Source organism: Hypanus sabinus, chromosome 14, assembly GCF_030144855.1.
Source record: "Hypanus sabinus isolate sHypSab1 chromosome 14, sHypSab1.hap1, whole genome shotgun sequence".
Lineage (NCBI taxonomy): Eukaryota > Metazoa > Chordata > Chondrichthyes > Myliobatiformes > Dasyatidae > Hypanus > Hypanus sabinus.
Window position 1 is genome coordinate 103,046,660 of NC_082719.1, and position 27,525 is coordinate 103,074,184.

General features: G+C 45.2%; 1 protein-coding gene across 3 annotated transcripts in view; it reads left to right on the forward strand.

The window, feature by feature from the left end:
• Nucleotides 1-25,640, forward strand: part of myo5b (myosin VB) — a 299,416-nt gene extending 273,776 nt beyond the window's left edge. For all 3 annotated transcript variants that reach the window (XM_059989735.1, XM_059989733.1, XM_059989734.1), the window contains 8 exons: nt 4,543-4,683; nt 7,104-7,255; nt 8,600-8,689; nt 10,845-10,995; nt 13,073-13,358; nt 18,257-18,431; nt 19,417-19,497; nt 21,697-25,640. In XM_059989735.1, the coding sequence (XP_059845718.1) occupies nt 4,543-4,683; nt 7,104-7,255; nt 8,600-8,689; nt 10,845-10,995; nt 13,073-13,358; nt 18,257-18,431; nt 19,417-19,497; nt 21,697-21,849 (1,229 nt within the window). In that variant the 3' untranslated portion in view covers nt 21,850-25,640. The remainder of the gene's footprint in view (nt 1-4,542; nt 4,684-7,103; nt 7,256-8,599; nt 8,690-10,844; nt 10,996-13,072; nt 13,359-18,256; nt 18,432-19,416; nt 19,498-21,696) is intronic.
• Nucleotides 25,641-27,525: the final 1,885 nt, after the last annotated feature.

Consider the following 27,525-nt stretch of genomic DNA (forward strand, 5'->3'; position numbering starts at 1 on the left):
GAGAGCACGGACTGGGTGGTGGGGATCGAAGAGAGCACGGACTGGGTGGTGGGGATCGCACGGACTGGGTGGTGGGGATCGCATGGACTGGGTGGTGGGGATCGCACGGACTGGGTGGTGGGGATCGAAGAGAGCACGGACTGGGTGGTGGGGATCGCACGGACTGGGTGGTGGGGATCGCACGGACTGGGTGGTGGGGATCGCACGGACTGGGTGGTGGGGATCGCACGGACTGGGTGGTGGGGATCGAAGAGAGCACGGACTGGGTGGTGGGGATCGAAGAGAGCACGGACTGGGTGGTGGGGATCGAAGAGAGCACGGACTGGGTGGTGGGGATCGAAGAGAGCACAGACTGGGTGGTGGGGATCGCACGGACTGGGTGGTGGGGATCGAAGAGAGCACGGACTGGGTGGTGGGGATCGATGAGAGCACGGACTGGGTGGAGGGGATCGAAGAGAGCACGGACTGGGTGGTGGGGATCGAAGAGAGCACGGACTGGGTGGTGGGGATCGCACGGACTGGGTGGTGGGGATCGAAGAGAGCACGGACTGGGTGGTGGGGATCGAAGAGAGCACGGACTGGGTGGTGGGGATCGCACGGACTGGGTGGTGGGGATCGAAGAGAGCACGGACTGGGTGGTGGGGATCGAAGAGAGCACGGACTGGGTGGTGGGGATCGCACGGACTGGGTGGTGGGGATCGAAGAGAGCACGGACTGGGTGGTGGGGATCGCACGGACTGGGTGGTGGGGATCGAAGAGAGCACGGACTGGGTGGTGGGGATCGCACGGACTGGGTGGTGGGGATCGATGAGAACACGGACTGGGTGGTGGGGATCGATGAGAGCACGGACTGGGTGGTGGGGATCGAAGAGAGCACGGACTGGGTGGTGGGGATCGCACGGACTGGGTGGTGGGGATCGCACGGACTGGGTGGTGGGGATCGAAGAGAGCACGGACTGGGTGGTGGGGATCGCACGGACTGGGTGGTGGGGATCGAAGAGAGCACGGACTGGGTGGTGGGGATCGCACGGACTGGGTGGTGGGGATCGCACGGACTGGGTGGTGGGGATCGCACGGACTGGGTGGTGGGGATCGCACGGACTGGGTGGTGGGGATCGAAGAGAGCACGGACTGGGTGGTGGGGATCGAAGAGAGCACGGACTGGGTGGTGGGGATCGAAGAGAGCACGGACTGGGTGGTGGGGATCGAAGAGAGCACGGACTGGGTGGTGGGGATCGAAGAGAGCACGGACTGGGTGGTGGGGATCGAAGAGAGCACGGACTGGGTGGTGGGGATCGAAGAGAGCACGGACTGGGTGGTGGGGATCGAAGAGAGCACGGACTGGGTGGTGGGGATCGCACGGACTGGGTGGTGGGGATCGAAGAGAGCACGGACTGGGTGGTGGGGATCGAAGAGAGCACGGACTGGGTGGTGGGGATCGAAGAGAGCATGGACTGGGTGGTGGGGATCGAAGAGAGCAAGGACTGGGTGGTGGGGATCGCACGGACTGGGTGGTGGGGATCGAAGAGAGCACGGACTGGGTGGTGGGGATCGAAGAGAGCACGGACTGGGTGGTGGGGATCGCACGGACTGGGTGGTGGGGATCGAAGAGAGCACGGACTGGGTGGTGGGGATCGCACGGACTGGGTGGTGGGGATCGAAGAGAGCACGGACTGGGTGGTGGGGATCGAAGAGAGCACGGACTGGGTGGTGGGGATCGAAGAGAGCACGGACTGGGTGGTGGGGATCGCACGGACTGGGTGGTGGGGATCGAAGAGAGCACGGACTGGGTGTTGGGGATCGAAGAGAGCACGGACTGGGTGGTGGGGATCGCACGGACTGGGTGGTGGGGATCGAAGAGAGCACGGACTGGGTGGTGGGGATCGCACGGACTGGGTGGTGGGGATCGAAGAGAGCACGGACTGGGTGGTGGGGATCGATGAGAGCACGGACTGGGTGGTGGGGATCGAAGAGAGCACGGACTGGGTGGTGGGGATCGAAGAGAGCACGGACTGGGTGGTGGGGATCGAAGAGAGCACGGACTGGGTGGTGGGGATCGAAGAGAGCACGGACTGGGTGGTGGGGATCGCAAGTTCTGGGTGGTGGGGATTGAAGAGAGCACGGACTGGGTGGTGGGGATCGAAGAGAGCACGGACTGGGTGGTGGGGATCGAAGAGAGCACGGACTGGGTGGTGGGGATCGAAGAGAGCACGGACTGGGTGGTGGGGATCGCACGGACTGGGTGGTGGGGATCGAAGAGAGCACGGACTGGGTGGTGGGGATCGCACGGACTGGGTGGTGGGGATCGAAGAGAGCATGGACTGGGTGGTGGGGATCGATGAGAGCACGGACTGGGTGGTGGGGATCGAAGAGAGCACGGACTGGGTGGTGGGGATCGAAGAGAGCACGGACTGGGTGGTGGGGATCGAAGAGAGCACGGACTGGGTGGTGGGGATCGAAGAGAGCACGGACTGGGTGGTGGGGATCGCAAGGTCTGGGTGGTGGGGATCGAAGAGAGCACGGACTGGGTGGTGGGGATCGAAGAGAGCACGGACTGGGTGGTGGGGATCGAAGAGAGCACGGACTGGGTGGTGGGGATCGAAGAGAGCACGGACTGGGTGGTGGGGATCGCACGGACTGGGTGGTGGGGATCGCACGGACTGGGTGGTGGGGATCGAAGAGAGCACGGACTGGGTGGTGGGGATCGAAGAGAGCACGGACTGGGTGGTGGGGATCGAAGAGAGCACGGACTGGGTGGTGGGGATCGAAGAGAGCACGGAATGGGTGGTGGGGATCGAAGAGAGCACGGACTGGGTGGTGGGGATCGAAGAGAGCACGGACTGGGTGGTGGGGATCGAAGAGAGCACGGACTGGGTGGTGGGGATCGAAGAGAGCACGGACTGGGTGGTGGGGATCGAAGAGAGCACGGACTGGGTGGTGGGGATCGAAGAGAGCACGGACTGGGTGGTGGGGATTGAAGAGAGCACGGACTGGGTGGTGGGGATCGCACGGACTGGGTGGTGGTGATCGCACGGACTGGGTGGTGGGGATCGAAGAGAGCACGGACTGGGTGGTGGGGATCGAAGAGAGCACGGACTGGGTGGTGGGGATCGAAGAGAGCACGGACTGGGTGGTGGGGATCGAAGAGAGCACGGACTGGGTGGTGGGGATCGAAGAGAGCACGGACTGGGTGGTGGGGATCGAAGAGAGCACGGACTGGGTGGTGGGGATCGAAGAGAGCACGGACTGGGTGGTGGGGATCGAAGAGAGCACGGACTGGGTGGTGGGGATCGAAGAGAGCACGGACTGGGTGGTGGGGATCGAAGAGAGCACGGACTGGGTGGTGGGGATCGCACGGACTGGGTGGTGGGGATCGAAGAGAGCACGGACTGGGTGATGGGGATCGAAGAGAGCACGGACTGGGTGGTGGGGATCGAAGAGAGCACGGACTGGGTGGTGGGGATCGATGAGAGCACGGACTGGGTGGTGGGGATCGCACGGACTGGGTGGTGGGGATCGATGAGAGCACGGACTGGGTGGTGGGGATCGCACGGACTGGGTGGTGGGGATCGATGAGAGCACGGACTGGGTGGTGTCCTGAGACGACACTCCTTGCAAATGTACTCAATGGTGGGGAGGGCTTTACCCATGAAGGACTGGGCTGTATTCACTACTTTTTTGTAAGATGTTCTGTTCTAGGGCATTGATATTTCCAATGATGAATCTATAGAAGTTTGTCAAAGTTTTAGATGTCATGCCAAATCTTCACAAGCTCCTAAGGAGCTACCTCTACAGGTGCTGCCGTGCTTTCTTTGCAATTGCACTTAAGTCATTGTAAGTTGTTGTAAATTGTCCTGAAATAAGGCTAGTGCTGGGTAGCTGTGGGGCGTGGCTCACTGAGCCAGAAGGGCCCGTTCTGTGCTGTATCTCTAAATGAGTAAATAAACTTGTCCTTGAAGAATAGGCATTAGAAAAGTTCTTGGTCCATACCCAAACTGGAAAATGAGCTAGAGATTAATCTGCAGAGAGGGTAGAAGAAGACAATTATATTTATCATCGTTGAGAAATAGCGTTGATCTCACAAAAGAAGCAGTTTTTGTATTTGTCATTTTTTACAGAATTCTGGCTTTGTTCTGTGTTTTCCTCTCCTGCCCTCACAGTAGCAGGAAAGAGTTTTGCATTTTTTATGTGTACTATATATACATTTGAAGTCCTGAAGTATCTTACCTGTTTCGATCACCTTTTTCATCTCTCCCTTCCCAGCTGTTTACTTTGCCTCCTCCCCACCCACCCACATTCCCCTTCACCTGCTCTCACCTCTCACCTGCCAGCGTGTACTCCTTCCTACCCCCCAAACTTCTTATTCTCGGCCCAAAGGTCAACTCTTCACTCTTTCCTGTAGATGCTGCCTGACCTGCTGAGTTCCTCCATCATTTCGTGTGTGTTACCCAGTATTTCCTTCTTGCGTTTGTAAACTGTTACGCTTCTTAATCAGTTTTAGTTTGACCTCATTAACTTCATGTTGTGTTTGAATATCAAAAGCCCGAAACACAGCACAGAAAGAGGCAAGACGAGAACAACTAACCCGACAGGTCACTGTTCAACGGAAGGAGAAGGAGTTTCAGGGAATGCTGGAATACTATAAGGAGGATGAAACGCTACTTATTCGCAACCTCATCACAGGTATGTCGTTAAACTGGGAGATACTTAAGTTAATAAAGGTGCAGCTCTATAAAACTCTGGTTACAGCACACATGGACTAAGATCATAAGACATAGGCCATTCAGCCTATCGTGCATGATCTGCAATTCCATCAGGGCTGATTTATATTCCTTCTCCCTGTAATGCCCTGACTAATGAAGAACCAATCAACCTCTGCTTTAAATACCTCCAATGTTTTGGCCTCTAGGGCTGTCTGTGGCAATGAATTCCACAGATTCACAATCCTCTGACGAAAGAAATTCCTCCTCATCTGTTCTAAATGGACGTCCCTCTATTCTGAGGCGGTGCCCTCTGGTCTTAGACTCCTCCACATTCTCCCTACATCCTCTCTATCCAGGCTTCGATATTCCATTTCAAATATACACCATTCTACCAAGACTCCTGTTTGTGGCTGATGAGCAGAAGATAGAAGCAGATTGTACAACATTGCAAAATATGAAGAATGGAAAGGAGTATTTCTAGCATTAATTATTTTATATGGAGTTACTGGAATGAACTAATTGAGGGATCAGCAGTGGAAAGAGTGTGTAGTTTTACATTCCTGTATGTCAATATCTCTGATGATGTGAACACCCAGGGACATCACTAGCCTAACATATTGATGCATTTACAAAGTGGGCACACCATCATTAAGAGTTTGAGGAGACTTGACAGATTTCTATAGTGATACGGTGGAGAGCATTTTGCCTGACTATATTAGTGACTAACATGGAGACTGAAATGCACAGGATCGAGAGAGGGTTGAAAAAGGATCAAGAAAGGCTGCAGAGGGTTGTACTCTCAGCCAGCTCATCATGAACACAATGCTCCCCATCACTGACAACATCTCAGTGCCTCAAGAAGACGACATCCATCATCAAGGACCCTCACCACGTGGGACGTGCCCCTTTCTTATCATTACCATCGGGGGGGGGCAAACACTCAGCTTCTTCCCCTCCGCTACCAGATCCCTGAATGGACCATGAACCGTTGTTCCATTCTTTGCAATATTTAGCAATTTTGTATTTTCTACTACAGTGGAGAAAGAACTAAAAACTATAAGGAAATGGTTTGATACTAACAAATTATCACTGAATCTAAGTAAAATCAGAATCAGACTTTAATCGCCAAGTACCTGTGCACATACAAGGAATTTACTTCCGGCAGATGTTGTCTCTCTGCTCATAACAATAATAATGATAAATATAAATGAAAATATAGATTATACATACAGGTAGTGCAATCCAAGTAATAGTTAGCCAACAGTTAACCGGCAGTTAACTGTTCAGCAAAGTGACCCCAGAAGGGAAAAACTTCTCCAGTGCCTATTAGTCTTAGTCTGGAGGGATCTGATGCGCCTACCAGATGGAAGCAGTTCAAACAGTCCGTGCGCAGGATGGAAGGAGTCCTTTATGATGTTCCCCGCAAATTTGGAAACCGTGTACCAAACTCATATCGTAAACAGAATAAATGATGTTGAAATTGATAAGGTGTCTGAAACAAAATTTTTAGGAGTGGTAATAGATAATAAATTAACCTGGAAACCACAAATAAATTATGCAAAGCAAAAATGTCAAAATCTATTGCAATACTGTACAAAGTGCAAGATTTCTTAAACCAGGAATCTTTGTATACATTACACTGTTCACTTATAATCCCATACATGACTTACTGTGTATAGGTATGGGGAAATACATACAAAACAAATATGAACTCAACTTTTCTACTCCAAAAGAAAGACATATAAATTGCAAATAAGACAAGTTATTATGAGCCAACCAATCCACTATTTATTCAGCTAAACACTTTAAAATTCAGAGATTTTGTAGCTTTTAAAATAATACAAATGATGTATAAAGTAAAAAATGGAGAGTTACCACAAAGTATCCAAAGATTGTTTAAAGGAGAGAAAGTCAACATGATTTGAGAGGACACAAACACGAGGAAATCTGCAGAATGAACTAATATGAAATACATGATTTAAAATGAATGGGAGTAATGTAAATAAATGATACTTGGAACAGGATTTTGTGTTGAAAGATTTATGTAAATTTTTGTTTTGATGTGATGATTGACGCCAAGTATGTTGTTGTATAAGTAAAAGGGGTGGGTGTAATAAGCTGTAGCTTCAGCCTACACCCTTTCGCTGTTTTAAAGATTTTTATTGTCTAGTTTTGTCTTATGAAATCATCATTGAAAATGATGCTTTTTGTTATGTTTGTAATGACCGAAATAAAATTTTATTCATTCATTCATTCATACTAATTTTATGTCTTGCTTTACACTGCTGTCGGAAAGTAGCACATTTCACATCATCTAAGACAGTGATTACGAACCTGATTCTCAGCTTTCTCCTCAGTTGATATGCATTGCTGACTGCACTTTTTTTCTGTACTTTGTAGATCTGAAACCCCAAGCAGTGTCTGCCACTGTTCCCGGCCTCCCGGCATATATCCTCTTCATGTGCCTTAGACACGCAGATTATCTCAATGATGACCAGAAGGTCCACTCACTGCTAACGGGAACCATCAACGGCATCAAAAGAGTATTAAAGGTAAACGGTCATCTCATCAATCTGACCACCAACTACTTTGCAGGTTATGCCACAGCTGAGGGACTGTCTGATTGTCTGACAATTTATTAGACTATGATATATTTGTGTAAAAATCATAAGATCCTGCTTTTCCTGTCATCTTCTAATGGGCGTTGGTTACCTACCAAAATAATTTTGAGTTAAATATGTTACAACTACTTAATCATTTCTTGTCAATATTCTTCCTGACACTGTATTCCATCTGCCAGTTCTTTGCTCATTCTTCTACTCTGTCTATGTCAGGGGTTCTCAGCCTGGGCCCATGGACCTCTAGGTTAATGACGTGGATCCACGGCATTAAAAAAAGGTTGCAAACCCCTGGTCTGAGTTGTTCTGCATACTCTCTGCTTCCTCAACACTGCCTATCCTCCACTTAACTTTGTACTGTCCACGAGTTTGGCCACAGAGCCATCAATTTCCACCATCCTAATCACTGACACGTGATGTGAAAAGAACTGGTCGCAACACTGGCCCCTGAAGGCCAGCAACAATCACTAGCAGTCCACCAGGAAAAGACTCCCTTTATTCCCACTCTTTGCCTTCTGCCAGTAAGCCAATTATTACTCGATAGTTAGCAGGAAAGGGGCCTTGGATTATTTCAGTTCCCCTCCATGCTTCACTGGTAAGGTGGGTCGGTAACTTTTCCAGCCAGGGTCAGCTAATTCAATGCAAACTCAAAGACTGAATCTGTGACCTTCCTGGTTGTGTCTGTTAAGTTTCACAGTGAGCCAAGAAGGAAACTGGAAGTATTTTCTTTTTAAACTGTATTAGTGGAAGTGGTGGTCAGGTAAGGGTTAGCATAATATCCAGCCAAGGGTAAGTTGAAGATAGAGTGCAGACAGTCAGGCAAGAATGGTCTTTGAAGAGCAAAGCTTCCCTTTGTGCACCAGCTGTCTGGAGATGAGAGGCACACACACCAACTAGGGGACAATTACTTTACTAACTTCAGAGTACATCAGTTGTCAGGATGTAGTTTCTATTGTTTTAACACGTCTATCATGAATGGTGATTGATCTTGCAAATAAGGAATTCAGACATGCACAGTTTACCAGATGATCAATATTAACAACTGCTAGCAAATTCTGTATAAAAATGGCATTTCTCTGTTGAGAATTCAGAACAGTATGGGTGACAAGGGCCATGCTGTTCCCCTTGTGCACATGCAGGATAAAGTATTGTTGAGTTGTAAGTGTGCATGTGTCCTGGGTCCAAGTTACTTAATTTTATTTTTGTTATTTTATTCTATTCTCAGCAATGACATTAAATCACTCTGATGTTTAAAGTTTTTTTTACTTTCTTTTACAGAAACACAATGATGACTTTGAAATGATGTCATTTTGGTTGTCCAACACTTGCCGCCTTTTACATTGTTTAAAACAATACAGTGGGGATGAGGTAAATCTGGTTTATCATTTCCATTTGCCGGGTGGGTTATGTTCTCTTGTTCATTCCCAAAAATAAGACTTTATTCATTAAAATGCAGGATGTCGTTGTTGGAACAGGCAGGACATTATATCCAGTGCTCATCCAAGCTGACAAAATTAAGGAGTTCTCCCTGTGATGGTGTGGGTTTCCTTGGGTGCTCCAGTATCCTCCCACATTCCAAAGACATACGTTTAGGGTTATTAGGTTGCAGGTATACTATGTTGACGCTGGAAGTTGAGCAACATTTGGGAGCTGCATTTTGCTGTACATGTGACAAATAAAGCTAATCTTTGATGTTAAACACAAGAGGTTCCGCAGGTATTGGAATCCTGATGAAGGGTCTCTGCCCGGAATGGTGACTGGTTATTCATTTCCGTTGATGCTGCCTGACCTGCTGAGTTCTTGTGTGTGTTAATCTTTAATCTTTAATTAATGCATATCATAAAGTGGCCTAATATCAAATTATTTTTAAAACAATTGGATATTTCCTTAAAGTCTGAAAAAATAGTAACAATTATGGGCTTTCAAAGTTCAGATAAACTTATTATCGAACTATGTATACATCACAATATACAACATGAGATTCATTTTTTGCATCACTCACAGTAGAACAACGAAATACAATAGAATCAATGAAAAACCATCTCTTCCTTCACTAGTTTCTAGTTAGAGGCAGATCCATTAGGGGCATTTGTGAGAGGGCTATGTGGGAGGCAACACACACAAAATGCTGGAGGAACTCAACAGGCTAGGCAGCATCTATGGAAAAGAGTAAGGACATCTCCCCTTCCTTTCCAGTCCTGATAAAGGGTCTTGTCCCAAAAAGTTGACTATTCATGCATTTCCATAGATGCTGCCTAACCTGCTGAGCTCCTCCAGCATTTTGTGTGTGTTGCTCTGGATTTCCAGCGTCTGCAGATTTTCTCATGTTTGGGGTATGTGGGAGGGAAGAGTTGGATTGATCTTGAAGTGAAGCTGTAGAAAAGGACAACACAGAAACAGGCCCTTCAGCCTGTCTAGTCCATGCTGAACCATTTAAGGTGCCTAGTCCCATCAACCTGCACTGGGACCATAGCCCTCCATACCTCTACACAATCAAACTTATCTGAAATGTTAACATCGAGCTCGCATGCGCTACTCGTTGCGGCAGCTCATTCTACATTCTCATGACCCTCTGAGTGAAGAAGTTTCCCCTCATGTTCTCTTAAGCTTTTCACCTTTCACCCTTAGCCCATGACCTCTAGTTGTAGTCCCACCCAACCTCAGTGGAAAAATCCTGCTTGCTTTCACCCTATCTATACCCCTCATAATTTTGTGTACCTCTATCAAAACTGCTCTCAGTCTTCTACCTCCCAAGGAATAAAGTCCTAACCTATTTAATCTTTCTTTATAACTCAGGTCCTCCAGATCCAGCAACATCCTGGTAAATTGTCTCTGTTCTCTTTCATTCTTTCCTGTAGGTAGGTGACCAAAACCGCACATGATACTCCAAATTTGGCCTCACCAACATCTTACACAACTTCAACATAACGCCATCATATAACCATATAACAATTACAGCACGGAAACGGGCCATCTCGGCCCTTCTAGTCCGTGCTGAACTTATCTGTCTGGGTAGCCTCCAACCCGATGGCTTAAACATCAATTTTTCCAACTTCAGCAATTTCCCCCCTCTCCCTTCATTCTTCTTCAATTCCCTATGTGGCACCCCCTATTCTCTTCTCTTTTCCTCACTTGCCTGTCACCTCCCTCTGGTGCCCCTCCTCCACAGTTCTCTCCTATCAGATTCCTTCCTCACCAGTCCTTTCCCTTTCCCAACCTTACTTCATCCCACCCTCCCCCACCCAGCTGATTCACCTATCGCCTACCAGCTTCTCCTCCTCCCTCTCTCCACCTTCTTATTCTGGCTTCTTCCCCCTTCCTTTCTAGTCCTCAGCCTGGTAACGTTGACGGTTTATTCATTTCCATGGCTGCCGCCTGACCTGCTGAGATCCTCTGTGCGTGTTGCTCTGGATTTCCAGCATCTGCAGAATCTCTGTGTGTATGATCTCACGATGCCAGCAACCTTCGCCGTCAAAGCATCTGCCGAGCTGCACATTTTCACCTTCTGTCTCAATTCCTTTAGGATTTCATGAAACAGAATAACTTGCGACAGAATGAGCACAGCCTGAAGAACTTTGACCTCACAGAGTACCGCCAAGTTCTGAGTGACCTTTCCATTCAGATTTATCAGCAACTGATTAAGGTGGCAGAAGGTCTCCTTCAGCCAATGATAGGTAAGTCTCGTCATCAAGACTTTCTTATTAAATTCTATTTCTTGCACTTTATTGTCAGCCTGTACTGCACTCTCTGTAGCTGTTACACTTCATTCTGCATTCTGTTATTGTTTTACATTGCTCTACCTCAATGGCCTGTATTTTATTTATTTTATTTAGAGAACAGTGCAGAACAGGCCCTTTCAGTCCAATGAGCCTCAACGCCCAGCAACCCACCTATTTAACCCCAGCGTAATCACAGGGCAATTTACAATGACCAATTAACCTACTAACCAGTACGTCTTTGGAGTAGGGAGAAAGCTGAAGCACCCGGAGGAAACCTACATAGTCATGGGGGGAACAAGCAAACTCCTTACAGATACACCATATTTGAACTCCGGACTCTAGCGCCTCAAGCTACAGTGGCATCACACTAATTGCAACACTACCGCGGGGCCCCTGAACTCCTAAATCCCCTAAAGGGCATAATGATCTGATCTGTATCGACAGTCTACAAGACAAGCTGTTCACTGTACCTGTGACAATAATAAACTAATTCCAGTACCACACTCACCGATCCAGGCTTGAGGCAGTTTCTTACCCCACTGTTATAAGATTATTGAATAGCTTCCTAATACAATAAGGTGGACTCTTGACCTCACAATCTGCCTCATTTTGATCCTTCACTTTATTGTCAGCCTGCTCTGCACTCTCTCTGTAGCTGTTACGCTTCATTCTGCTTTCTGTTACTGTTTTACTTTGTTCTTCCTCATTGCCCTGTGTAATTATCTGATCTGTATGAACAGTGTGTAAGTCAAGTCAAGCCGCTTTTTACTGTCATTTCAACCATAACTGCTGGTATAGTAGACAGTAAAAACAAAACAATGTTCCTCCAGGACCCTGGTGCTACATGGAACAATACAAAGCTACACTAGACTACGTGAAATAACACAAAACCACATTAGACTTCAGACCTACATGGGACTACATAAAGTGCACAAAACAGTGCAAGACAGTACAATAATTAATAAACAAGACAATAGGCACAGTAAAGGACAAATTACAATATAATAATAAATTATGTAAATGTAAACAATGTTTTAGCAGGAATTGAGAAAGAAATGAGCAAAAATTGGGAAGAGATTGGAGTGGTGTTCAAGTGTGTGTGCCTGCATGCGTGCCAGAGACAGAGTCACACTGGGCTCCAGGAATTGAGGAGTCTAAGTGGCTTGGGGGAAGAAACTGTTTAACAGCTTTTAACAGTATTTTAACAGTATCTTGGTACATATGACAATAATAATCCAGTTCCAACACCAAGTTCCATCACAGCAATCGAGGATTTCAAGTTTAATTAATGAGTTGTATAACTGTATATGGAAGCTATGATTCCACCGTGAAACTCCCAGATTGTCTTACAAACTTACCTGGTTCACTATCATCCTTTTGGGAAAGAAATCCACCATCCTTGTCTAATTCCAACGGAGCTGATTGTAAACTGCCCTCTGAAAGGTCTGGCCAACTGGTATTTGTGATTCCACAGCAATGTGGTTGGTTTTTAAAGTGCCTCAGCAAATGACGAAGTAACCAATTTAAAGTCATAGAACACCACAGCACAGAAAAAGGCCCTTCAGCCCATTTAGTCCATGAGTAGCCCCATCGATGTGCACCTGGACAGTGTTCCTTCCACACCAATCCCATCCTTATAGAGTCATTGACCACCACAGCACAAAACAAGCCTTTCAGCCCATCTAGTCTGTGCTGAGCTATTAATCTGTCTAGTCCCATCAACCTGCACCCGGACCTTAGCCCTCCATACCCCTCCTGTCCATGTATTTATCCAAACCTCTCTTAAATATTACAATTGAACCCGCATCCACCACTTCTGTCGGCAGTTTGTCCCACACTCGCACCATCCCCTGAGTAAAGAAGTTCCCTCTCATGGTCCCCTTAAATGTATCACCTTTCACCTTTAACCCATGACCTCTCATTGTAGTCTCACCCAACCTCAGTGGAAAAAGCCTGTTTGCATTTACCCTGTCATAAGTTTTGTCGGTATGCATGTGTAAATGGATGTTAATACTGCTGCTTTCCTATGAAGTGTCTGCAATGCTGGAGAATGAGAGTATCCAGGGTCTGTCGAGCGTGAAACCCACGGGCTACAGGAAGCGTTCTTCCAGCCGGGTGGACGGAGACGACAGCTACACGCTAGATGCCATGTTGCGGCAACTGAACTTGTTAAACCACACGATGTGTGAGCATGGACTGGATCCGGAGATTATCCAGCAGGTCTTTCGGCAGCTCTTCTACGTCATCAATGCTGTGACGCTGAACAATCTGCTGCTGAGGAAGGACGTGTGCTCATGGAGTACGGGAATGCAGATCAGGTATGGTTGGTGCAGGATGCCAAGGCTCTACAGAATTATCTCTCCCACCCTGTTGTACTTGAAGATTAAGCAAGAATCCAAGCCCAATTAACAAGATAAGAAGTGTTGGTAAAGAAGTTAGTTTGTTATTCCTCATCATCATTATGTGCATGTCATATGACGTGGGTGATCATGGTCTTTTCATGACCAGGATTGTTCTTGGCAGTTTTTTCTACAGAAGTGGTTTGCCATTGCTGTCTTCTGGGCAGTGTCTTTACAAGATGGGTGACCCAGCCATTGTCAATACTCTTCAGAGATTGTCTGCCTGGCATAGTGGTTATGTAACCGTGACATGATCTTCACCAGCTGCTCATACGATCATCCACCACCTGCTCCCATGCCTGCACTTGACCCTGATCGGGAGGCTAAGCAGGTGCTACACCTTGCCCAACGGTAACCTGCAGGCTCGTGGAGGGAAGGAGCACCTTACATCTCTTTTGGTAGAGACATAACTCTACCCTGCCATGCAAGTTTGTTATTGCTTCTAAAAATGCAGGAACTGATTAATATCGAGCATGAATTCTTGAGGTAAATTTGATACCAAGATAGCAAGTGTGCAGTAAAATTGAAGTCACTAGACATTTAAGAAAAGCACTTCAATAGCTGGAATCATTCCTTATACAGAGGAAGAGGATTGAGTTTGAATCCTAATCAGAATCAGCATTAATATCACTGATGTATTACTCACTAGAGTTTAGAAGAATGGGGGGGGGGGGGGATCTCATTGAAACCGATCCGAAAGGCGTAGATAGAGTGCATGTGGAGAGGATGTTTCCTGTGGTGGGGGACCAGAGGACACAGCCTCAGAATAGAAGGACGTCCATTTAAAATAGGATGAGGGGGAATTTCTTTAGCCAAAGAGTGGTGAATCTGGGGAATTTGTTGCCACAGGTGGCTATGGAGCCCAAGTCATTGGGGTACATTTAAGGCAGGGGTTGATAGATCCTTGATTTGTCAGGCAATGAAGGGAAACAGGGAGAGAGCAAGAAATTGGAGCTGAGAGGGAAAATGGATCAGTCATGATGAAATGGTGGAGCAGACTCAATGGGCCAAATGTCCTAATTCTGCTCCTGTCTCTTATGGTCTGATATGTCATGAAATGCATTGTTTTGCTGCAGCAATACAGTACAGAACTCAATAAAAGTTACTATAAGTTACCATAAGAAATATATTAAAAATAATTTGTGCAAAAAGTGAGCAAAATATTGAGGTTATAGTTTTTTTTAGAGATACAGCATGGTATCGGGTCCTCCCAGCCCAACGAACCCACACTGACCAATTAACCTAGTAACCGGTAGGCTGCCTCTACCATCACCGCTGGTGGTGAGGACTGACATAGGGCAATATCTGTGTGGAGTTTGCACGTACACCTTGTGAGATGCAACACGGTAACAGTCCTTTTTGGCCCAATGTGTCCCTGTGATCTAATTACACCCGTGTGACCAATGAAACTTCTAAACAGTACACTTTTGGAATTTGGGAGAAGACCAGAGCACCCAAAGGAGACCCACACGGTGACGGGGAGAATGGACAAATTCCTTTCATGCAGCGGCAGGAATTGATTCCAGGTCCTAGAGCTGTACTAGACCGCTAACCACTGTTATGGAATTTGTTTTGCAGAAGATTACAGTGCAATAAGGGTGGAGGTTACGTAGCATCCACACCAGGACCACCAGACTCAAAAGCAGTTACTTTCCCCAAGCAGTGAGGCTGATCAACACCTCCTCCCACTAACCCACCCCTCCACAACCCCAACCACCACTACTTTATCATTTCCTGTCAGTCACCTTATGACACTCCTGTGTCTAGCGTCACTTTCAACCAATCAATGCATATAAGCTATCTTATGCACTTATGCTTCATGATCTTTTTTTATTATTGTTTTCTTTATCTTTTGTGGGGTTTTTTGTGCTGAATCAGATCTGGAGTAACAGTTACTTTATTCTCCTTTACACTCACGTACTCAAAATAGCATTGAACATTCTTGAATCTTGAAGACACAAGAGGCTGCCAACATTGGAATCTCAAGCAATACACAGATTGCTGGAAGAAGTCAGTGGGTTGAGCAGTGTGTTGATCCTTTAAATTCTGTCCCCACCCTCCCACCCCTTAATCCATGACCCTCAGAATCTGACATATTCACCCTGGCAGAAAAATACTTCAACTATCTCCCTTGTCTGACCTAGGCACTGATGCTCTGATGAAGGAAGAGCAGTAAATGTAGTGTATATGGATTTCAGCAAGGCATTTGATAAGGTAGCCTATGCAAGGCTTATTGAGAAAGTAAAGAGGAATGGGATCCAAGGGTAGCATTGCTTTGTGGATCCAGAACTGGTTTGCCCACAGGAAGGCAAAGAGTGGTTGTAGACGGGTCATATTCTGCACGGAGGTCAGTGACCAGTGGAGTGCCTCAGGGATCTGTTCTGGGACCCTTACGCTTCATGATTTTTATAAATGACCTGGATGAGGAAGTGGAGGGATGGGTTAGTAAGTTTGCTGATGACACAAAGGTTGGAGGTGTTGTGGATAGCGTGGAGGACTGTTAGAGGTTACAGCAGGACATTGCTGGGATGCAAAACTGGGCTGAGAAGTGGCAGATGGCGTTCAACCCAGAAGTGTGAAATGGTTCATTTTGGTAGGTCAAGTATGATGGCAGGATGTAATATTAATGGCAAGACTCTTGGCAGTGTGGAGGATCAGAGGTATCTTGGGGTCCGAGTCCATAGGACACTCAAAGCAGCTGCGCAGGTTGACTCTGTGGTTAAGAAGGCGTACGATGTATTGGCCTTCATCAATCATGGAATTGAATTTAGGAGCCAAGAGGTAATGTTGCAGCTATATAGGACCCTGGTCAGACCCCACTTGGAGTACTGTGCTCAGTTCTAGTCACCTCACTACAGGAAGGATGTGGAAGTCATAGAAAGGGTGTAGCCTGGATTGGGGAGCATGCCTTTTCTCCTTGGAGCGAAGGAGGATGAGAGGTGACCTGATAGAGGTGTATAAGATGATGAGAGGCATTGATCATGTGGATAGTCAGAGGCTTTTTCCCAGGGCTGAAATGGTTGCCACAAGAGGATACAGGTTTAAGGTGCTGGGGAGTAGACACACAGGAAATGTCAGGGGTAAGTTTTCTACTCAGAGAGTGGTGAGTGCATGGAATGGGCTGCTGGCAGTGGTGGTGGAGGCGGATAAGATAGGGTCTTTTAAGAGGCTTTTAGATTTGTACATGGAGCTTAGTAAAATGAAGGGCTATGGGTAAGCCTGGTAATTTTTTAGATAGGGACGTGTTTGGCACAACTTTGTGGGCCGAAAGGCCTGTATTGTGCTGTTGGTTTTCTATGTTTCTATGTGTACGCTTCTCATTTATCAGCCCAGAGAAACCAAGTTTGTTGCATCGAGTATTGCATACCATTCTGGTCCAGGCTCCATGGTAGGAATGATGTCAAGGCTCTGGAGCGAGTGCAGAAGAGATTTATCAGGATGCATGTCTTATAACGGCAGGTTGAGTAGAGAGGCAGTGTCTTTTCCCACGGTTGAAATGTCTAATACCAGAGGGCATGTATTTAAGGCGAGAGGGGCTAATTTCAAAGGAGATGTGAGGGCATATTTTTTTACAGAGAGTGGTGGATGCCTGGAATGCACTGCCTGGGGTGCTGGTAGAGGCAGGTACATTAGGGATGTTTAGGTGGGCACATGAACGTGAGGACATTGTGTAGGAGGAGGGGATTAGTTCAGTTGGCCATTTGATTACTAATTGAATTGGTTCAGCACAACATTGTGGGCTGAAGAGCCGGTTCCTCTGCTGGACTGTTCAATGTTTTGAGTTCTGAAGCCCTCCCTTTGGCAAAGACACTCTAAAACTGGCAACATGGTTGTTTAGTGCAGTGAGATGATCTGTGAGGCCAGTATGTGAAACAAAGGTTTTCACTGCACAGAACCAGAGTCATGTTTATTATCACTGACATATGTTGTGAAATGTGGTGTTTAGTGGCAGCAGCACATTGAAAACATAAAATATACTTTTAATTGCAATAAGAAATAAATATTAAATAAATAAATAGTGGAAATAGAGAGCAAAGTAGTGCGGAGTAGGGGTCACTGTCCATTCAGAAATTGGATGGCAGAGGGGAAGGAGCTGTTCTGAACACTGAGTGTCTGTCTTCAGGCTCCTGTACCACCACTTAGTGGAAAAGCCATGACATGGCTGTGAAGAATAGTTGTTTTTATTGTATAATGAGTTGGTTTGTCATTGGGGAGGAGGGAAGACAAGACATTGAGGAAGAATAATAGGGCAGTTAATGGAATGTTTTCAACAAATAATTCTCAATAATTCAACAAATAGCCATCATTTTAAAATAGCTATTTAAAGAATGTCCTTGCCTTTTCTTCTATTCCCCACTCTAGCCTCTTACCTCTTCTCACATACTGATCATCTCCCTCCGGTGTCCCTCCTCCTCCCCTTTTTCCCATGGTCCACTGTCCTCTCATATCAGGTTCCATCCTCTCCAGCCCCCTACCATTTCCACCTGCTTGGCTTCTCATTCTAGCTATCCTTCTTCCCCTTTCCCTTCCTTTTTTTGTCTGGCATCTTCCCCCTTCCTTTCCAGTATGGATGAAGGGTCTTAGCCAGAAACTTCAACTGTTTGTTCATTTCCATGGATGCTGTGTGATCTGCAGAGTTCCTCCAGCATTCGTGTGTGCTGTAGTTCCATCAGCAGTGATGTTATGAAGAGATGCCTCAGATTTGAGGGGCCTTTCCTTCATCCTAATTCAAAGATTTATATGAGTTTTCATCAGGTTTATTTGGATTTTTTTCTCTAAATATATTGTGTAAATAACCATTAGATTTGTCTCGATAGATATAACATCAGCCAGCTAGAAGAATGGTTGCGAGGAAAAAACTTACAACAAAGTGGGGCTGTGAAGACATTGGAGCCTCTAATCCAAGCTGCACAACTTCTCCAAGTGAAGAAGAAATCCACTGAAGATGCTGCAGCCATCTGCTCGATGTGTAAAGATTTGTCCACACAACAGGTAAATGGCCTTTCACTATTCATGTGCTTCTGGCCAAGCTGTCAACCTTCAGCCAGTTCAATGCCTGTTAAGACCATAAGACATAGGAGCCGGATTAGGCTATTTGGCCCATCATATCTGCTCTGCCATTTCAACATGGTTGATCTTTTTCCCTCTCAATCCTATTCTCCTGCCTTCTCCCTGTAACCTTTGACACCCTGACTAATCAAGATTTTATCAACCTCTGCTTTGAATACACTCACATCTGTCTGTGGCAATGCATTCCACAGATTCAATACACTCTGGCTGAAAAAATTCCTCCTCCATTGTTAAGCACCATGATGTGGGGTCACCCATATTGGAATGGTGGAGCAGACTTGATGGGCCAAAAGGCCTAATTCTGCTCTTATGTCTTATGGTCTTAGGTGCTGCCTGACTTGCTGAGTTCCTCCATTTTCTATGTGTTACTCTGCTACGAAGTGTCAGACATGTTAATATCTTGTGCTGACCATATCATCTCCAGAAATCTCCACAATTATGTCAATAACAGTGAGAAGAAAGAAACTTTGATTAATATCAATGAACAGAAGAAGAATGTAGAGGTGGTAGATATTAATTTTCCCAAACAGAGAAAAGAGAGATGTTCCTTTAGAATAGAGGTAAGAGCAATTTCTTTAGCCGGAGAGTGATGAAACCGTGGAATTAATTGCCATAGGTAGCTGTGGAGACAAAGTAATTGGGTTTATTAAAAATGGAGGTTGGCGAATCAAGAACCTATCAGCCTCCACTTTGATGACCTGGCCTCCACAGCCATCTGTGGAAATGAATTCCACAGATTCATCACCCTCTGGCTAAAAAGATTCCTTCTCATCTCAGTTCCAAATGGACATCCCCATATTCTGAGGTTGTGCCCTCTGGGCCCAGACTCCCCCAGACCTTGGATGAGTCACGTTTATCTGATTATTATGTATTTAACTCAATATCTGTTGTTCTTTTTTCAAAACAGATTGTCAAAATATTAAACCTATACACACCAGTAAATGAGTTTGAAGAACGTGTAACTGTATCCTTCATTAGAAATATTCAGGTAAGCATTTCATGGGTCAATAACGTGTTCACGCAGAGACTGGAGGCATGAGTGCTGATGCTCTGAGAATAATTTGGCAAGATATTGTCAAAGTTTTTCTTTGAAAAATGCCATTCAATTACTTGCCATTACCAATTAAGACAAATTTGCAATTGTGTTGATTGCTGACATTTTATAAAAGGTGAAATATTTAAGAGGAACACGGGTGGGGGGGGGGTAGTCAGAGGGTGGTGAGAGTGTGGATGTTGGTTTGATTTCAGCATTTAAGAGAAGTTTGATGGATGAGGGCTATGATCCAGAACATAATGAACAACCACCACTGACACATGAATATAGAGGGATGGGTGTAGGCAGAACAGGTTTGGTTTAATTTGGCATCGTGTTCAGCATAGACAATCTGGGCCAAAGGGTCTTTTTCTGTGATGTACTGTTTTATGTTCAGAGATCAGATTTATTTATCACCTGTACGTTGCAACTTTTGGTGAAGTGTGCCCTTTGAATGGACATCAATGCAACCTGGGGAGATGCTGGGGGCAGCCTGCAAGTATCACCACACATTCCAACAACAACAATATCTGTTATGTTTCTGGAGGAGAAAAATCCTCAGTTGAGAGCAAAAAAAAAAGGAAAATATAACCACTCCTCTGTTTCTTTGTGAGAGAGAGGCCCTGCATTGGTCAGGGTTGACCATGGATATTGTATTCTGGCTGTCGATGTGATACACAAGCCAGGGCAGTATGATATGAACAGTAAGCTGTTATCCATGTAACAGCTCCCCTCCCCACACAGCTGATGGAATGGCAGAGACCGATACAGTTTGCCACCAGCGGCTTCTCAGGGGTTGACAGTCAGCATTGAACTCAACACAGGATTGCCTTAAGGACTCCAGCTGCAGATTTTCCCCTCCGGGTTTGCTTCTGAAGCCTTCCCCATGAGTGGGTATAGTCGCAAGGCAGCGGAGCTCGGAAATCAGAGTTTTCCTCCTTCTCAATGAGCTGCCAACAATGGCTGAAGGAACCTGTATGTCCGGGGCAACTGGCTTTAAGGTGTTAGTAACCTGCCTTTGCCCCTTCTCCTGTCAGTAGAAATTGTTCTACCGAGCTTAGTAGCTAAGCCAGCCGCAATCGTCAACAGCTGGGCTTGGTTGTCAGAGACTGTTTGAGACACACACCATTAGGAGCACTTAATAGGTAGTGGGAGCTCATCCCCACAATCGATCCATCCCCCCCCCCCCAAACGGCTATGACAGTCGTAAAGAACCTTATTGCATATAAACATGTATAAATGCATATAATGTGTTGGCATTGGAGAAGGTCCAGAGGAGGTTCACAAAAATGATTTCAGAAATGAAAGGGTTAAAGTATAAGGAGTGTTTGATGGCTATAGGCCTGTACTGACTGGAGTTTAGAAGAATGTGGGGGAATCATTGAAACCTATCGAATGTTGAAAGACATAGATAGAGTGGATGTGGAAAGGATGTTTCCTGTAGTGGGGGGGGAGTCTAGGACCAGAGGACACAGATAGAGTGGATGTGGAGAGGATGTTTCCTGTAGTGGGGGGGGGGGGGAAGTCTAGGACCAGAGGGCACAGATAGAGTGGATGTGGAGAGGATGTTTCCTATGGTGGGGGAGTCTAGGACCAGAGGGCATAGACAGAGTGGATGTGGAGAAGATGTTTCCTGTGATGGGGGAGTCTAGGACCAGAGGGCACAGATAAAGTGGATGTGGAGAGGATGTTTCCTATAGTGGAGACTGTAGAACCAGAGGACACAACCTCAGAATTGAGGGTTGTTTATTTAGGTGAGAGATGAGGAGGAATTTCTTTAGCCAGAGGGTGGTAAATCTATGGAATTCATTGCCACAGACAGCTGCAGAGGCCAAGTCATAGAGTATATTTAAAATGGAGGTTGATAGGCCTTGATAGTCCGGCAAAGATGATGGGAAGAAGGTAGCAGAATGGGATTGAGATGAATAATAAGTCAGCCATGATGGAATGGTGGAGCAGACTTAAATAGCCTAATTCTGCTCTTATGTCACGGTCTTATGCTTGTGCAGTAGAATTTACTTATGTATAAGTATGTTCTTGTGGAGTAAAACTTGCGTGTACTAGTGTGTAGCTGTGCTGTGAAATTTACTTGTATAAAAATACATGTGTGTGTACCTGCTCTGTAGAACTGATCATTGTTTTCTCCCCATACAGTCCAGTTTACAAGACCGCAATGAACAGCCTCAACTATTGTTGGACTTCAAACGCATGTTTCCCGTTACATTCCCATTCAACCCTTCGGCACTCAATCTGGACAGCATTCACATCCCAGCAAACCTGAACTTGACTTTCCTCATCCGAGTGTAGAACAAAGGGTTTCCGTGCATATTTACAGGGAGGGAGGAAACCTGAATGTTGCTGCATCTCAGTGATTATTGGAACAATGAATCACACAGGCATATCAAAACTCGAAATAACCCATCATCGTTGTGAATAAACGTCTCACACAAACCATTGTAATTCATTTAGATGGAACGTCATGCATCTGCAGTGATAGACAATGTCTTATTTTTATAATTAACAAAGCAATGACAACTTGAGTAGAATATAAAAACAGAGAAGACTGCACCACAGATTTTGATACTTAGGACCCATGTAAACTTTATAACCAGAAGAAGAGGAGGCTGGATTCACAACGTGATTTCTGCATGTTTTGCAACTCATCTTTGGCTTCTTGTCATAATTCGGGTCTGAAATGGAAGAGCCCATTTTGCATTCCTAATACATTCGGTGGCAGAGCATTTTGTGGTTGGGTGGAATTGTTCTCTGTCACCATACGAGGAGACATCATCAATGCACTGTTAATTGTGGTGTCCTCCGAATACTTGGTCTTTATAAATCAGCTGATTGGTCGTCATTACGGAAACTCAATTGTGACGTAGGGCGGAAGTCCCTAATTGGTTGTGTGGCAAACTTTGTGCATTGTTGTCTGGAATTATGCCCGCATTGGCTCATAAATAGAATTGAGGTCTATTTGAATGTTTACAAGATTGTTTGTGGAAAACTATGCTTCTAGGAATTCTCTCTATAGCATTTCTGTAAATAGACATGTAGACCTTGATCCTATTTATGAGCCAACGAAGACAAAATTCCAAACCACAACACATGAAGCTTGCCACACAACCAATCAGTGATGAGACATCACAACTGAGTTTCCGTCATGGCCCATGCATTCAGAAGACACCACAATTAACAGCTTACTGGTGATGTCTCCTCGGTTGGTGATGAAACATTTGCAAGTAAATTTCCAAGACTGGAGAACAGTTCAAACCAACCGTCAACCACCCAAGCTACATATTTTCTGAATTATTTCCAGTGTATTCTATAGAGATACAATCTAATTTTTCAGAGAAATTATAGAGAGGAATAAACAGGCGATGGTTCAGGCCAAGACCCTGAGACCCTACATTAGGACTGGATTATCAAGATGGTCCAGTACTGATGTAAAGGGTCTCAGCCTGAAATTCAACTGTTTATTTCCCTCTATAGATGCTGCCTGACCTGCTAAGTTCCTCTGGCATTTAGTGTGTGGATTTCCATCATCTGCAGAATCTCTTGCGTTTGTGTTGGGTAAGGCTGGGATTTGGGTCTGGTCAATACATACAGCCAAACTAGGGTTAATATCACTTTTCTATTAGTCTAATCCAGGGGTTGACAGCTTGGGGTCCATGGACTCCATGGTTACTGGTAGGGGTCCATAGCCTAAAAAGGGTTGGGAACCCCTGGTCTAATCTATTTTCCCCTCGTTTATGCTGGTGTGGATATGTTTTATCACTTTGTTGTTTGAGAAAACCATGCTTCTATATCTGAAACATGGGCAAAAAGGTATTGAGCAGTTTTCTGCAGGCTTCCTCTGTGAGCTTGTAATGAATAACTTAGCTCTGTATCTGTGCCTTGCTTGTTGAAGGACCAATTTGATTTTGTCCCCACATAACCCCCAGAAACGATCACCATTTCAGTTGGTGACGTTGGTATGATGCACCATCTCACAATCACAGCTTGTGAGATGGTGACAGCGCAGCATTCTTGGTGAACAGATTTATTGATCAATTGTGATCTGCAGAAACTTCCCCATTGTGTTGCAATTCAGAACGTTGCCAATTGTTACTTGTACACATCTTGCAATATCTAACACCTGAAAGAGGTCTCTTTTACAGAGACAACAGAACTACACTGGCAAAATCAGTATCGTCATATTTAAATCACTTTCTTCTTAAGCCCATCACCCCTACAGCCCCCAACAGCAGTCTTCTGACCTGGGCCAGTTTTTCAAGTTGTGTCCAGGTGTAACCCATCTTCGAAGATCCTTCCTCTTGCAGGGATGAGGCCTTTGGAACTTCAGTTGGCTTTTCTGTAACTCTGGGTCTTTACGGGATAGGTTTGCTAGCCCTGCGCCCAACCCTCCCCCTTTCACAGCCGGGCTTGGGACCATCCATGGCAGAATCATATTTAAATCGAGCAGACATCTATGAATTGAATATAGTTTACTGCCATTTTATAGAGGGTTGCATTTCACTTAACTGTCCTGTTCTATCCCACAACAACATCCAATGTGTGGGAAGCATGTGCCTTTTACACCTTTGACTAAATCACTCCAATACCTAGTCCTGAATTTCCACTTGCATGTTCCTATGTTGAATTTGTTGCAGGAGAATTGATTATTGTTGCCACAAACGCAGTTGTAGACATACGATGTGTATTCATATTACACACATGGTCTGTAAAGGGCACAGTGTATGAATTCTCATTGTCAGTCATTATTCTATGAAGCCAAGCTTACAGCTCCATAAAAATCTCACACAAGCAAAATACTTGATCCTCATATTTCCTACTCCAACTTCTCCAGCTGCTCTTCCCACCACTACATTGGAACAAGGAAGTGGAAGCCCTGAAGAGACAAAGATTGAATTCTGAGACTTGAACTCTTCATTCCCTTCGCAGTGTCTAATGAAAACTACACTGGATAACGGAACTGGGTAGAATAATAAAGTATTTGTGGTTACAAAAGAAGATATTAAAGCGCTGTGTTCTAATATTGGCAGATTACATAAATGTATTGAAAAACATTTCTTTGTAATATTTTACGTTAGGCAGATTTGATGTTTTCATAGTTTAAAAGTCATTTATTTTTAATTTAGATTTATGAAAGAGAAACGATGGTATAAGTATATATGACTTTATTAAGTTGCATGAGAAAGAGAGGCAGCATTATGTTCAGATATTGTTGGAAGAGAATTAAGCACAATTGGTGTAATTAAAGACTGTTTTGCACAGACTGTTGTACTGTTTAAATCTGACTTGTGTGTCCCTGAGGAACAAAGTGATTCATTTATTTAGATGGGTTCAGCATAGGACTTATCAGATGTTCTGAAGACTGGATGGGAAAACGTCTTCATTCAGCAAGACAATGTCAACTCAATCTCTATTCTGTGGAGTTAGAGCATACAAGAGTACAGTACGGGAACACAATGTTGTGGCAAGCCAATTAAATTAGTAATCACGTGGCTAACTAAGCTAATTCCTTCTAGCGGCACAATGCCCAAACCTCTCAATTTTCCTCACATTTACGTGCCTATCTAAACATCTTTTAAAAATCTCAAATGAACCTGCTTCTACCATGCAGTGCATTCCAGGCACCCATCTCTCTCTATGTAAAAAAACAATTGCCCTTCACATCTCCTTTGAACTTGCCCCCTCTCACCTTAAATGCATGTCCTCTGGTATTGGACCTGTCAACCCTGGGGAAATAAGGTACTGTCTGTCTATTTTATGCCTCTCCTAACCTTTAACTTAAGTTTAAAATAACTTCCCATCTTTTGAGCTCAGTACATTGACTAATGAAGGCAAGCATGCCACATGCCTTCTTATCCACCCTATCGACCTGTGTAGCCACTGTCAAGAAGCTATGAACTTGTACCTGTAGTGAACTACATATACCTGTCTGGACACACCCCCTGCTGACTGCTCCTGTGGCTCCTCCCTCAGACCCCGGTATAAAGGCGATTGAGGCCTGAGCCCGGCCTCTCTGTCTCCAGGATGTAGTATGGTGGTCACTCACTGCTGGTTCCTTCTTCAGTCAATAAAAGCCGATATCTCGCCTTACGTCTCAGAGTGAGTTATTGATGGTGCATCAGTACCCGAAGATCTCTGCTCATCAACACTATTAAGGAATTTTCATTGAACAATGTGTTGTCTCTTTACAGATGCCCTACCAAGTGCAACACTTCACATTTGGCCGGATTAAACTCCATGTGTCAGTTCTCTGCCCATATCTGCAAATGATCTATTGTATTCTTTACCAGTCATCTATATTATAATCATATAACCATATAACAATTACAGCATGGAAACAGGCCATCTCAGCCCTCCTAGTCCATGCCGAACGCTTACTCTCACCTAGTCCCACCGGCCCGCACTCAGCCCCTAACCCTCCATTCCTTACCTGTCCATATACCTATCCAATTTTACCTTAAATGACAATACCAAACCTGCCTCTACCACTTCTACTATGCAGATCTATGCATAGTAGAAGTATGCAGATGATACTAAGACAGGTGGCATTGTGGATAATGAAGTAGTTTTTCAAAGCTTGCAGAGAGATTTAGGCCAGTTAGAAGAGTGGGCTGAGTGATGGCAGATGGAGTTTAAAGCTGATAAGTGTGAGGTGCTACATTTTGGTAGGAATAATCCAAGTAGGACATACATGGTAAATGGTAGGGCATTGAAGAATGCAGTAGAACAGAGTGATCTAGGAATAATGGTGCATAGTTCCCTGATGGTGGAATCTCATGTGGATAGGGTGGTGAAGAAAGCTTTTGGTATGCTGGCCTTTATAAATCAGAGCAATGAGTATAGGAGTTGGGATGTAATGTTAAAATTGTACAAGGCAATGGTAAGGCTGAATTTGGAGTATTGTGTACAGTTCTGGTCACCGAATTATAGGAGAGATATCAACAAAATAGAGAGAGTACAGAGAAGATTTACTAGAATGTTACCTGGGTTTCAGCACCTAAGTTACAGGGAAAGATTGAACAAGTTAGGTCTTTATTCTTTGGAGTGTAGAAGGTTGAGGGGGGACTTGATAGAGGTATTTAAAATTATGAGGGTGATAGATAGAGTTGACGTAGATAGGCTCTTTCCATTGAGAGTAGGGGAGATTCAAACAAGAGGACATGAGTTGAGAGTTAGGGGACAAAAGTTTAAGGGTAACATGAGAGGGAATTTCTTTACTCAGAGAGTGGTAGCTGTGTGGAACAAGCTTCCAGTAACCATATAATCATATAACAATTACAGCATGGAAACAGGCCATCTCAGCCTTTCTAGTCCGTGCCGAACACTTACTCTAGCCTAATCCCACTTACCCGCACTCAACTCATAACCCTCTATTCCTTTACTGTCCATATACCTATCCAATTTTACTTTAAATGACAATACCGAACCTGCCTCTACCACTTCTACTGGAAGCTCGTTCCACACAGCTACCACACTCTGAGTAAAGAAATTCCCCTTCATGTTACCCTCAAACTTTTGCCCCCAAGTCTCAACTCATGTCCTCTTGTTTGAATCTCCTCTACTCTCAATGGAAAAAGCCTATCCACGTCAACTCTATTAATTCCCATAATCTTAAATACCTCTATCAAGTCCCCCTTCAACCTTCTACACTCCAAAGAATAAAGACCTAACTTGTTCAATCTTTCCCTGTAACTTAGGTGCTGAAACCCAGGTAACATTCTAGTAAATCTTCTCTGTACTCTCTCTATTTTGTTGAATCTTTCCTATAATTCAGTGACCAGAACTGTACCTACCTTATTATCAGCTGCATACTTACTAGTCCAATTTACCACCCCATCACCCATAAAACTAATCCTCATATCCTCTGCAAACTTACTACATTTTCATCCAGGTCATTTATATACATCACAAACAGCAGAGGTCCCAGTACAGATCCCAGTGGAGCACCACTTATCTCAGACCTCCAGCTAG